General features: G+C 37.5%; 1 protein-coding gene across 1 annotated transcript in view; it reads left to right on the top strand.

Moving 5' to 3' along the window:
* Nucleotides 1–12313, top strand: part of ADGRG4 (adhesion G protein-coupled receptor G4) — a 98886-nt gene that overhangs the window by 54132 nt on the left and 32441 nt on the right. The window contains 2 exon segments of the mRNA XM_058535121.1: nucleotides 4264–4480; nucleotides 5701–5863. Of these exon segments, the coding sequence (XP_058391104.1) occupies nucleotides 4264–4480; nucleotides 5701–5863 (380 nt within the window).

Here is a 12313-nt window from a genome sequence, read left to right on the forward strand (position 1 = left end):
CAAACAACCATAACAACAACAAAAGCATTGCATTGGGTTGAGATTTTTAGAAAATTAACTGTCAGAAATCACTTTATAAAAAGAAATCTACTGCAGAGGAAGAGGACAGTTGGATGGTGGCTGTAATGTATATAACTCAAAAGTAAACTCGCGAGTTGATTAGCTTTGGAGGAATCCTTCTCCCTGTAAGTTAGGAGCTTAATGAAAAAGGAGTACAATGTAAAGGAAAGAAAAATGTATTTACGTTAAAATAGTTTATTTTCTTTAGCTTTCAATGTTGCTGACAAGCATTAGATACCTTGGTTGGAGAAAAACTTGTCAGTTCCCCTCTTAAATGCTCATTTTATGTAACTCCTTAATGTCACAGAGTTAGAAGTTACCCTTATTTCAAAGTTCTATAGGTTCTTTGCCGTGCTCAAATTTGTTACCTCTATGATATTGAAGATGCGTCACACTCTAATGAAGTTGGCTTGAACTTTTCATGAAAGTGTCTCCTGTCTGTGTCCGTCCCACCATCAGGGCAGGATAGTGCATGATTGAGAGGGAACAATGTGACTCCCAGGATGTCAGGGGAAGGAATGCAAAGCACAGCCGTTCCAACCCCCAATACCATGGAGAAAAAAGGACAAAGGCACAGATGCTGTAGTAGAAAGTGTTATTGAAGAACTCAAGCTTTGATGTTAGACAGGCCTGGGTTAGAACCTCTCTGTGCCTTAATTTCTTAGTCTGTATAAAGTGGATAATATTAGTACCTACCACATACGATGATTGTGATGATTAATCAAGAAAATGTATGTACAATGCCTTGCTGTGATATCTTGTCTCCAAAATGCCCACCATTGATTCATTCTCTCTTTGTCAATTGGGAGTTGAATCAGGGCTGGCTTGTGTCTTCTTAGCCCAATAGAACTTGGCAGTAGTGACACTGCCAATTATGGGACTAATTTTTAGGAGGACCAGAAGTTTCTGCTTCCTTTCTCTTGGTACACTCTCATTTGGAATTCTTCCTCTCAGAAACCTGACACTATACATACTCTAAGCAGCCCAAACAGTGGTGTGCTGGAAAATGTTTAACAACTAGCTCTACCAAAAAAGGTAATGATTTGTAACATTTGCTCATTTCCTTAGTGTAATACTCCCACCATGGCTGAATACAAAGAACAAAATGTAGTCACTGAAAATGAAGTTGATAAGAGATGCACAACCAGATACAGTAGATGTAAATAATCACAAGAGCATAGATTATTAAAATGCAGCAAAATAATTAGGAAGTGATGAGTTTTGAGTATCACCACTGTTTTTAATAAAATTTGTTTGTGCATTTATATAATTTAATTTTTAATAATGGCTGTGTTTAACAACCAGCTCAAAAAATTCCTGAAAATTTAACAATTGTTTCTCACAAGTTGATAGAAGCTGGCTCCAGTACACCACAAGCTGGATCCAGCATACCACCGAGCCTAAGCCACCAGGAGAGGCCATGTGTAGGGAACAGCCTCAACTGACCCAACTGACCAGTCCATGGTAGCATCAACTGCCAGCCATGTGAGTGAGCCATCTTGGATTTGCAGCCCAGTCTAGCCTTCAGATGACTCAAGTCCCAGCTGCCATCTGACTGCAACTACATGAGAGACCTCAAGTGACAACTGCTCAGCTGAGCCCAGTCAACACACAGAACCATGAGGGATAATAATAAATTGTTGTTTTAAGCCATTAAGTTTTGGAGTAGTTTGTTATGCAGCAATAGATAACTAAAATATTGGCTCACAGAAATTGCTCAATAAATAACAGATATTATTATTGTTTTGATTGTTGCAATTACTGGCAGATTAATTATAACTATTTCAACTCATGGGGATCTATTTATTCTACAACTAATAAAGGAGGATTCCTCTTATTGCTTTTGCTTGGGGACATAGAATTTTCACATGAGCCTAATTTGTCCTAAATTTTGCTTGAAAACCATATAGCTCTAGATGAAAAATCTATAATTACTTTCCACAATATAGTTAGTCTACCATTGTCCTGTTGTTTACTTTCATTCTGCCACAGCACGGACTGCATAAGGTAAAGTCACACCACTGAAGCCCAAAGAATAATGACCCCAGGTTGGCAGCTCTGGCTATCGCATTTACAACAAAGCCTGAACAATTTAATAAGAGCCGTAGAAAGATCTGTGAATGAGCGTGCTATATTTTTCTTCCATCCCTAGTCTTATTGTTTTCTCAGGTTCTTTAACTGACCAGAAGATAGATGTAACAGGGACAGAATATTAATTTAGAAGTAATTGCAGCCTTGTTCAAGTAATTACAACCTTGTTCAACACCCCCCCCCACTTCCTTCCATCTCAGGGAGAACTCTCTTTGCCAGCTCAGTTCCTACGTAAGCCATTGTTGGGCAGATTGGGGTAATGGTTAAGGGGGGGAAATTGAGAGGATCTTAGTTAAGATTGCTTAATTTACATTGACAAGGGCAGAGTCATTTGCAGAGAGAGAGAGAGAATAAAGCAAGAAAATGAGAGGGAAAGGGGAGAAAAAGAAAATAGCCCGCACAGGCTGTGTTGGGGGTAAAGTTGTGGGGGGCTTGGGGTAGGAGAGAGAGATTTGGGGAGATGTTGTCGATTGTGGAGGACATTGAAAGAGAGAGAGAAACAGAGAGAGAGAGAAACAGAGAGAGAGAGAGAGAGAGAAAATGAAGTTTATGCTACGTTATTTTGTTTTCCCAAGCAAAGTTGGTTATTTGTAATGTAACCTGGGTTAAGTATGTAATCTTTCTCTGGAATTTTTCTCAATAGATTGTATTTTTCAATTATTTTCCATTATTATTTTGGTTACTGAACTTGAATGTGAGTGCTTTAAGCTAGGGGGGCACCACAAGGGAGCTCAGCTTGATGTGGGTTATATTGAACTAGCATCTAATTTGTATATTATTTGTTTAACAAAGCTCTTAACTTTAAAAATGAGTGATAATTCAAACAAAAAACTATTTTAAAAAAGCACTTGTGGGGCCGGCCCCATGGCCTAGTGGTGGAGTTCGGCGTGCTCCGCTTTGGTGGCCCGGGTTCAGTTCCCGGGGGCAGACCTACACCACTCGTCGGCAGCCATGCTGTGAGGGTGACCCACATACAAAATAGAGGAAGACTGGCACAGGTGTTAGCTCAGGGCCAATCTTCCTAAAAAAAAAAAAGCATTTATGAGACCATTAAGGACATTTGGGCGCTGACTGGATATTTGATGATTTTGAGTATTATTGCTAACTTTTAAAAGATATGATACTGGTATTGTGGTTATGACAAACAAACATCCTTTGTTTTAGAGATGCATGCTGAAGTATTTATGGATGAAATGATATGATGTCTGGGATTTGCTTTAAAATAATCTGGGGTTTGGGGAAGGTGGATGGAAGTCTAGATAAAACAAGATTAGCTCTTCATTGATGCTTGTTGAAGCTAGGTGATTCATGAGGTACATGGGGATTTATTACACTATTCTTTCTACTTTTGTGCATATTTGAAAATTTCCATAATAAAAAGTGAAGAAAAAAGTGGGCGAGTTAATATCTGTTGTTCTTACTCTCTGGAAAAATCTATATTAAGTTGCTTTTTATTGTTATGTGGTCCATATTTGCTTTTGTTCTGTGGGTTGCTTGTTCTTGACAGAAAAACATAATCACCACCCTTGATTATGAAAACAGAGAGTGAGTGTTTGCTGATATTTGAGTACAGGTGGGATCTACTTAACTCAATCTAATACTCAAAAGTCTTAATTAGAATCTAATTGCAAGATAATTGTTCAGTGACAAAAATGTTTCCCTGTTATGTTTTTTTTTTAAGATTTTATTTCTTTATTTATTTCCCTCCCAAAGCCCCAGTAGATAGTTGTATGTCATAGCTGCACATCCTTCTAGTTTCTGTATATGGGACGCGGCCTCAGCACGGCCGGAGAAGCAGTGTGTCAGTGCATGCCCGGGATCCGAACCCGGGCCGCCAGCAGCGGAGCGCACACACTTAACCGCTAAGCCACAGGGCCAGCCCTCCCTGTTATGTTTACAAAAGGATTTAATGAATAAAAATTTGACTTATGTGCTACTTACTCAGACTCCATCTATTGTAGAACTTGAGGTCTTGCGTTTTCTTTCTGTAAACTTTGCTACCTTGGTATGTATTTCCATTTCACTGCCTTTACTTTTTAAAGGGAAGGAAGCAGCCCAGTATGGCCCCAAACTAAGTAATGCAGATTTTACGTTTCAATTTTGTCTCCCCAGAGAATGCAGATGAAGTAGCAGAACACATTTTAAATTTGATAAATGAATCCCCCACTCTGGATGAAGAAGAAACAAAGATTATTGTTTCTAAAGTACTCGATATTTCACAATGTGATGAGATAAGTATGAACCTAACCCAGATTATGTTACAAATAATCAATGCCGCTTTGGGAAAGCAAAACAATTCAGCGTCTGATCTGCATGACATAAGCAATGAGTAAGTACTAATAGTTGGCAAAATAAGTTATTTCATAAAATTTAAAATATTTGTTATTAATTCCTTTGCATTCAGTACTCACCAATTTTAAAGGTCAGGTAGCTATGCATTGAAGGCTCACTTAGTACAATGCAATGGGGTCATCCTACTCAAATCCCGGTTGTGAAAGAATGCATTCAAATTCTAACTGAACCTTAATGATAGTGACTTTCCAGATAAATATTTACCCCAAACCAAACCTCCCATCTATTTCCCCCAGCCCTGGTGCTCCCCCGATATTCCCCATTTCTAGAAAATGCATCCACCCAGTGCTCAAGCAAAAAACTTGAGAATAATACTAGTTACCTCCTTCTATCTCACAGCCAATCAATAACCAAGTCTTATCTGAGGCACTGTACGTAATTTTTTTAACTCTTAAAGATTCCTGGAATCCACCTATGTCTCTCTGTCTTCACCACCACCAACACCCTGGTCCTAGCCCCATTTCTCTCAGCTGACCTTCTACAATAACCTCCTAACAGGCCTCCTTGCCTCTGTTCTTGCCTCTCTATGTTCTATCTTCTATATAGCAGCTAGAATGATCTTTTTTTTTTGCTGAGGAAGATTCACCATGAGCTAACATCTGTTGCCAATCTTCCTCTTTTTGTATGCGAGCCACCACCACAGCATGGCCACTGACAGACGAGTGGTGTAGTTCCACACCTGGGAACTGAACCCGGGCCACCCAGGGCCACTGAAGTGGAGCATGCTGAACTTAACCACTAGGCCACTGGGGCTGGCCCCAGAATGATCTTTTAATGCATATATCAGATCATGTCATTCTCTTGCTTTTAAAATCACTCAGTGAACGTAAAATAAAATCTACATTTCTTGGCCTACGAGGCCCTGCAAGATCTGGCTTTACATACAAAAATTTCATTTAACCTTTAAAACAATCTTTTGAGACGAGTGCTACTGTTACCTCTGACTTTGCAGGTGAGGAAACTGAAGCTCACTGAGGTTATTTTATTTGCCCACGCAGTTAGAATTTAGAGGAGCTAAGATTTAGAACTCAGCCTGTCTGACTCTAAAGCCAGTGGTCTTATCTAATAATTCCTAAACAATATAAAGATAGTGATTAAAACTCAAAGAAAAGTCTTACAGTGAGGAAATCTGGTAGGGAGAATGGGTTTTACATTAAAAAAGTAGGAATGCTCTTCTCTACCTGCGGTTCTTTGCAGAATTCTGAGGATAATCGAGCGCGCTGGTCACAAGATGGAGTTTTTTGGGACGACAGCCAATTTGACGGTGGACAGGCTGGCTTTGGCTGTCCTGCGGGTGGACCACACGTTTGAAGGTACAGCCTTCAGCATTCGCTCCTACGAAGAAGGCACAGACCCTGAGGTGAGTGCAGCTCAGGAAACTGAGAGCCAACCAGCCAAGCACTGTTCCAAGTCTTCATTCATTTACTTTTTTGAAAGGGATGGGGGTAATTTTATAAAGGTTTTAATCTTCAGGGGACCTTATGAAAATATAAATATACCAGGGAAGATTTATATATAACCCTTAGTAGGCTAACACCTTGGTTGGAGTGGTGTCCATGAGATATACAGTAATACCACCTTTGGCTTTTTGACCCCAAATTATCTCAAACGTCAGTTTATTATTAGCTACCATTTTTGGAGCACTTATTATATGTTGAGCATTGTGCTACTGTCTCCTTTGTACCCATAAGGAAACAGAGAAGTTAAGTAATTTGCCCAAGGACACACAGCCTACTGGCTGAGCCAGGATTCAAACTTATGTCTGGCTGGCTCTAATGTCTGGGCCCTTTCCACACCACACTACCTCAGCCTTTGGCAGGCCGTAGACCACCAACCCCTGCTGAAAACAATTTAGGAGAGCAGCATTTTTTTTACAGTTAAAAAAATTATGAAATTTACATATGGAATCATGAACAAATTCTAAGTTTAAATTCTCTGAATTTTGACAAATATGTACATCTGTGTAACTCAAACTCCTATAAGATATAGAACGTTACTATCACCCCAAAAGTTCCCTCATGCCTCTTCCCAGTCAATCCTTGTAACTACTACCTCCATTGGCAACCACTGTTTTGATATTTTTCCACTATAGTTTTGCGTATTCTAGAACTTGATATAAATAGAATCACATAACATGTACTGTCTTGTAGAAGGCTTCTTTCATGTAGCATAACGGTGTTTTTTTTTTTTGAGATTCATTCTTTTGTTTCTGGGGTTTATTCCTTTTATTGCTGAATAATATTCCATAGTATGAGTATACTACAGACTGTCTATTCTCCTGCTGATAGATGTTTGGATTGTTTCCAGTTTGGTGCTATTGTGAATAATCCTGCTATGAACATTCATGTAAAAGTCTTTACGTGGGCATATGTTTTCATATATCTTGAGTAAATACCTAGGAATGGAATTGCTGGCTCATAAGATGTATGCTTAAATTTGTAAGAACCTATCATACTGTTTTCTGAAGCGGTTAATGATGTGGAGTGATTTTTCATTTTTGTATTGGCCACTTGTATATTTTCTTCCGTGAAATGCCTGTTAAAAACTTTTTCCCATTTTAATTGGATTGTTTGTCTTACTGTTATTGAGTTGTAAGTATGTTTTTGCATATTCTGGATACAGCATCAGATATATGTTTTGAAAATATTTTCTCTGTGGTTTGCCTATTCATTTTCTCAACGATGTCTTTTGACGAGCATAAGTTTTAATTTTGATGAGGTCTAATTTATCAGTTTTTTTCTTTTATAAATAATCGTTTATGACTTGTCTAAGAAATCTTTGCCTACTGACAGGTCATGAAAATATTCTCCTATACTTTCCTTTAAAAGCTCTATGGTTTTAGCTTTTACGTTTAGGACTATAATCTTAATTAATTGAATGAGATTTTGTGCATGGTATGAGGTATAGTATGGTGTATGGTTTGGAATTCATTTTGTTCTATATAGATATCCAGTTATTCCAGCACCATGTATTGAAGACTTTTCTTTCCCCATTGGCTTGCTTTGTCATCTTTGACAAAAAATCAAATACTCATGCAAGTCTATTTCTGAGCATTCTATTCTGTTCCATTTATTTTTTGGAGATTCTTGTGCCATTACCACACTGTCTTGATTCCTGTAGTCTTTAGGTCAGGTTGTGTGAGTTCTTCAACTTTGTTCTTTCTCAAGATTGCTTTGGTTATTCTGGGCCTTTGGTGTGTCTATATGAATTTTTTAATCTGCTTATCAATTTGCACAGAAAACTTGTTGGGTGATGACTGAGATTGAGTTGAAGCTATTGATCAATTTGGGGAGATTTGATTTCTTTTTTTTTTTTCTTTTTTGTGAGGAAGACCAGCCCTGAGCTAACATCCATGCCAATCTTCCTCTTTTTGCTGAGGAAGACCAGCCCTGAGCTAACATCTATTGGCAGTCCTCCTCCTTTTTCTGCCCAAAGCCCCAGTAGATAGTAGTATGTCATAGTTGCACATCCTTCTAGTTGCTGTATGTGGGACGCGGCCTCAGCATGGCCGGAAAAGTGGTGCATTTGTGCGCACCCTGGATCTGAACCCGGGCTGCCAGCAGCAAAGGGCGTGCACTTAACCGGCAAGCCACGGGGCCGGCCCCTGGAGATTTGATTTCTTAGCAATACTGAGTCTTTTATTTTTATTTAAATTTTTTCTCTAGTTTTATTCAGATAAAATTGATATTCAGCACTGTATAAGTTTCAGGTATACATCATAATGATTTGAATTACACATATTGTGAAATGATTACCGCAATAGGTTTAGTTAACTTCCATCATCTCGTATATACACACAAAAAAGAAAAATATATTTTTTCCCTTGTGATGAGAACTCCTAGGATCTACTCTGTTAACAACTTTCAAATATACCATACAGCAGTGTAATATTGAGTCTTCTAATCCAGGAACATTTATTTAGGTCTATTTAAATTATTTAAATTTCTCTCAGCACTGTTTTGTAGTTTTTTTTTCTTCTTTTTTTTTTTTGTGAGGAAGATTGGCCCTGAGCTAACATCTGCCAATCCTCCTCTTTTTGCTGAGGAAGACTGGCCCTGGGCTAACATCCATGCCCATCTTCCTCCACTTTATATGGGACGCCGCCACAGCATGGCCTGATAGGCAGTGCGTCGGTGCACACCCGGGAACCGAATAGGTGAACCCCTGGCTGCCACCGCGGAGCGCACGCACTTAACCACTTGTGCCACCCGGCCGGCCCCTGTAGTTTTTTTTTTTAATAGAATGTTTTGTAGTTTTAAGTGGAGAGATATTGCATGTCCTTGTTAAATTTATTCCTAAGTATTTTGTATTTTTTGATGCTGTTGCAGGTGGAATTGTTTTTAAATTTCATTTTCCAATTATTTGCCGCAAGAATATAAAAATAGAATTGATTTTCTATGTCTATTGTCTATCTATCCATCTAAATTTTGTATCCTATGAACTTGCTAAACTCACCTATAGAAGTAATAGTTGTTTTAGAGATTCCTTAGGACTTTCTATGTAAGCCAACGTCATCTGACAGTAGAGACAGTTTTAGGTCTTCCTTATTGATCTTTATTCCTTTTCTTGCCTTATTTTAATGTTAGTATTTCCAATAAAATGTCGAATAGAAGTGGTTAAAGTGGACATCTTTGTCTTGTTTTTGATATTAGGAGAAAAGTATTCACTATTTTACCGTTACTGTGATGTTAGCAATGTTTTTGTTCTGTTTTGTTTTTTTAGGTGCCCTTTATTTGATTGAGGAAGTTACCTTCTGTCCCTAGTTTGCTGAAAAATTTTATTGTGAATGATTGTTGAATTTTGTCAAATGCTTTTTCTGTATCTCTTGAAATAATCATTTGGCTTTTCTCCTTTATTCCTCTGATATGGTGAATTACATTGATTTTAGAATGTTAAACCAATCTTGCATTCCTGGAAGAAAACCTACTGGTCATGATGTATTATCATTTTTATATATTGCTATTTTCAACTTGCTTATATTTTGTTAAGTATTTTTGTACTTATATTCATGAAGGATGTTAGCCTGAATTTTCTTTTTTCTCTAATTTCATTATCAAGCTTTAGATTAGGCTTTTGCCGGCTTTATAAAGGTGAGTTGGGAAATGGTCCTTCTTCTACTCTCAGAAAGTGTTTGTATAACATTGGTGTTATTCCTTCATTAAACGCTTGGTAGAGTTTACTAGGAAACTCTCTGGGGCTGGAATTTCTTTGTGGGAAGTATTTTGATAACAAATTCAGTTTATTTAATGGATTTAGAGCCATTCAGATTTTCTGATTCATCTTGTGTGTTTTGGTTAGTTGTGTTTTTCTAAGAATTTATTTCACCTAACTTGTCAAGCTTGTTGGCAACAGTTGTCCATAATATTTCCTTATTATTTCATAATGTCTGTAGGATTTATAGGAGCAGTCAGCAAACTTTTTCTGTAAAAGGCAGATAGTAAATATTTTGGCTTTGTAAGCCACAGGTAGTCTCTGCTGCACGTTTTTTATTTTCTTTCTCTCTCTGCTTTCTCTCTTTCTTTCTCTCCTTCTCTCCTTCCTTCCTTCCCTCCTTCCCTCCTTCTTTCCTTCTCTCTTTCTCTCCTTCTCTTTCTCTCTTTCCCTCTTTCTTTCTTTTTGTCACGCGGTCTCTCTCTCTTTCTTTTCATACTCTTTAAAAAACGAAACGTAAAAGCCATTCTTAGCTCAAGGCATAGAAAAACAGGCCCTGGGTAAGATTTGGCATGCTGACCAATTTGTCAATTTCTGATCTATAATAATAATCCCTCTTTCATTCTTGGTATTGATCATTTCTTTTCTTGCTCTTTTTTTCTTTTTCTTTCCTTTTTTTTTGTGTGAGGAAGATCAGCCCTGAGCTAACATCCATGCCAATCCTCTTTTTGCTGAGGAAGACCAGCCCTGAGCTAACATTTATTGCCAATCCTCCTCCTTTTTTCCCTCAAAGTCCCAGTAGATAGTTGTATGTCATAGTTGCACATCCTTCTAGTTGCTGTATGTGGGATGCGGCCTCAGCATAGCCAGACAAGCGGTGCATCGGTGCGCGCCCGGGATCCGAACCCGGGCCACCAGTAGCGGAGTGCGTGCACTTAACCGCTAAGCCATGGGGCCGGCCCCTCTTTTTTTCTTGATCAGTATAGCTACCAATTTTTCAATTTTGTTGATCCTTTCCAAGAACCAACTTTTGGCTTTGTTAAGTTTCCTTATTGTTTTCTATTTTGTTGGTCTGCTCTTATCTTTATTATTTTCTTCCTTGTACTTACTTTGGGTTTACTTTGCTCTTCTTTATCTAGCTTCTTAAGGACGATCCATAGGCCACTTACTTTAGACCTTTCTTCTTCTCTAATATTCATAAAAAGCTATAAATATCTCTCTAAGCACTGCTTTAGCTGCAGTCCATATATTTTGATGTGTTGTATTTTCATGATTAGTCAGTTAAAAATATTTTCTACTTTTTTCTTTGATCCATGGATTATTCAGGAGTGTGTTCTTTAAGTACCAAATATTTGGGGGATATCTAAGATACATTATTATTATTATTGATTTCTTGTTTATTTCATTTTGTTCACAGAATATACTCAGTATAATTCCAATCCATTTAAATTTATTGAGACTTGTTTTATGGCCCAGTGTATGACTTATTTTGGTGTTTCATGCATTTGAAAAACTTGGTATTTCATGTGCACTTGAAAAAAAATGTGCATTCTTCAGTTGTTGGATATGTTATACTGTAAATATCAATTAGGCCTCAAAGTGGCTGATAATGTTTGTTTAGATCCTGGTTTAGAGAGGTGGTAAAATTTCTAATTTTGATCATGAAATTGTCTATTTCTCTCCTTAGCCCTGTTGAATTTTGCCTTGTTTATTTTGGGTTCTGTTATTAAGTGAATACACATTTATGTTGTTATGTCTTTCTAGTACTAACTCTAATCCTAACCTATTTATCATTATGAAATAGCCCTCTTTGTTTCTGGTAATACAGAAACAAATAAAACAAGACAAACCTCTTTGTCTTGCAGTCTATTTTATCTGATTTTAATATAGTCATCCCAATCTACTTACACTTACTCTTCTTATTTTATATAGATTTTTCATCCAATTGCTTTCTATCTATCTGTGTCTTCATATTTGAAGTGCACTTCTTGTAGGTAGCATATCGTTTGTGTTTCATATTTTTATCCATCTTGAAAATATCTGCCTTTTAATTGGAGTGTGAGGTCCTTTAAAATGTAATGTAATTTTTGACATGGTTGGAGTTAGGACTACCATTTTATTTCATTTTCTATGTGCCCCTCCGATCTTTGTTCCTCTTTTTCTCTTGCCTCTTGGTTTATTTTAATATTTATTACAATTGAATTTTAATTTTTTCTGACTCTTTAGTTATATCTATTTGCATTATTTTCTTTTTTTTTTTTTTTGCAGGGAAAGATTCACCCTGAGCTAACATCTGTTTCTAATCTTCCTCTTTTTTTCCTCCTCAAAGCCCCAGTACATAGTTGTATATCCTAGTTGTAAGTCCTTCTAGTTCTTCTATGTGAGCCACTGCCACAGTATGGCAACTGACAGATGGGTGGTGTGGTTCCAAGAGTGGGAAATGGACCCAGGCCACCAAAGCGGTGAGAACACTGAACTTTAACCACTAAGCCATCCGGGCTGGCTCCTTGCATTATTTTCTTAATGGTTACTCTAGAGATTACAATATACATCCTTATATTTTTGTTGTCTACTTAGAGTTAATATTGTACCACTTCACGTAAAATGTAGAAACTTCAACCATACATATCCATTTACACTGTCTTTTGTTATAGTTGTC

The sequence above is a fragment of the Diceros bicornis genome, chromosome X, assembly GCF_020826845.1.
Source record: "Diceros bicornis minor isolate mBicDic1 chromosome X, mDicBic1.mat.cur, whole genome shotgun sequence".
In the NCBI taxonomy this organism is placed as follows: Eukaryota; Metazoa; Chordata; class Mammalia; order Perissodactyla; family Rhinocerotidae; genus Diceros; species Diceros bicornis.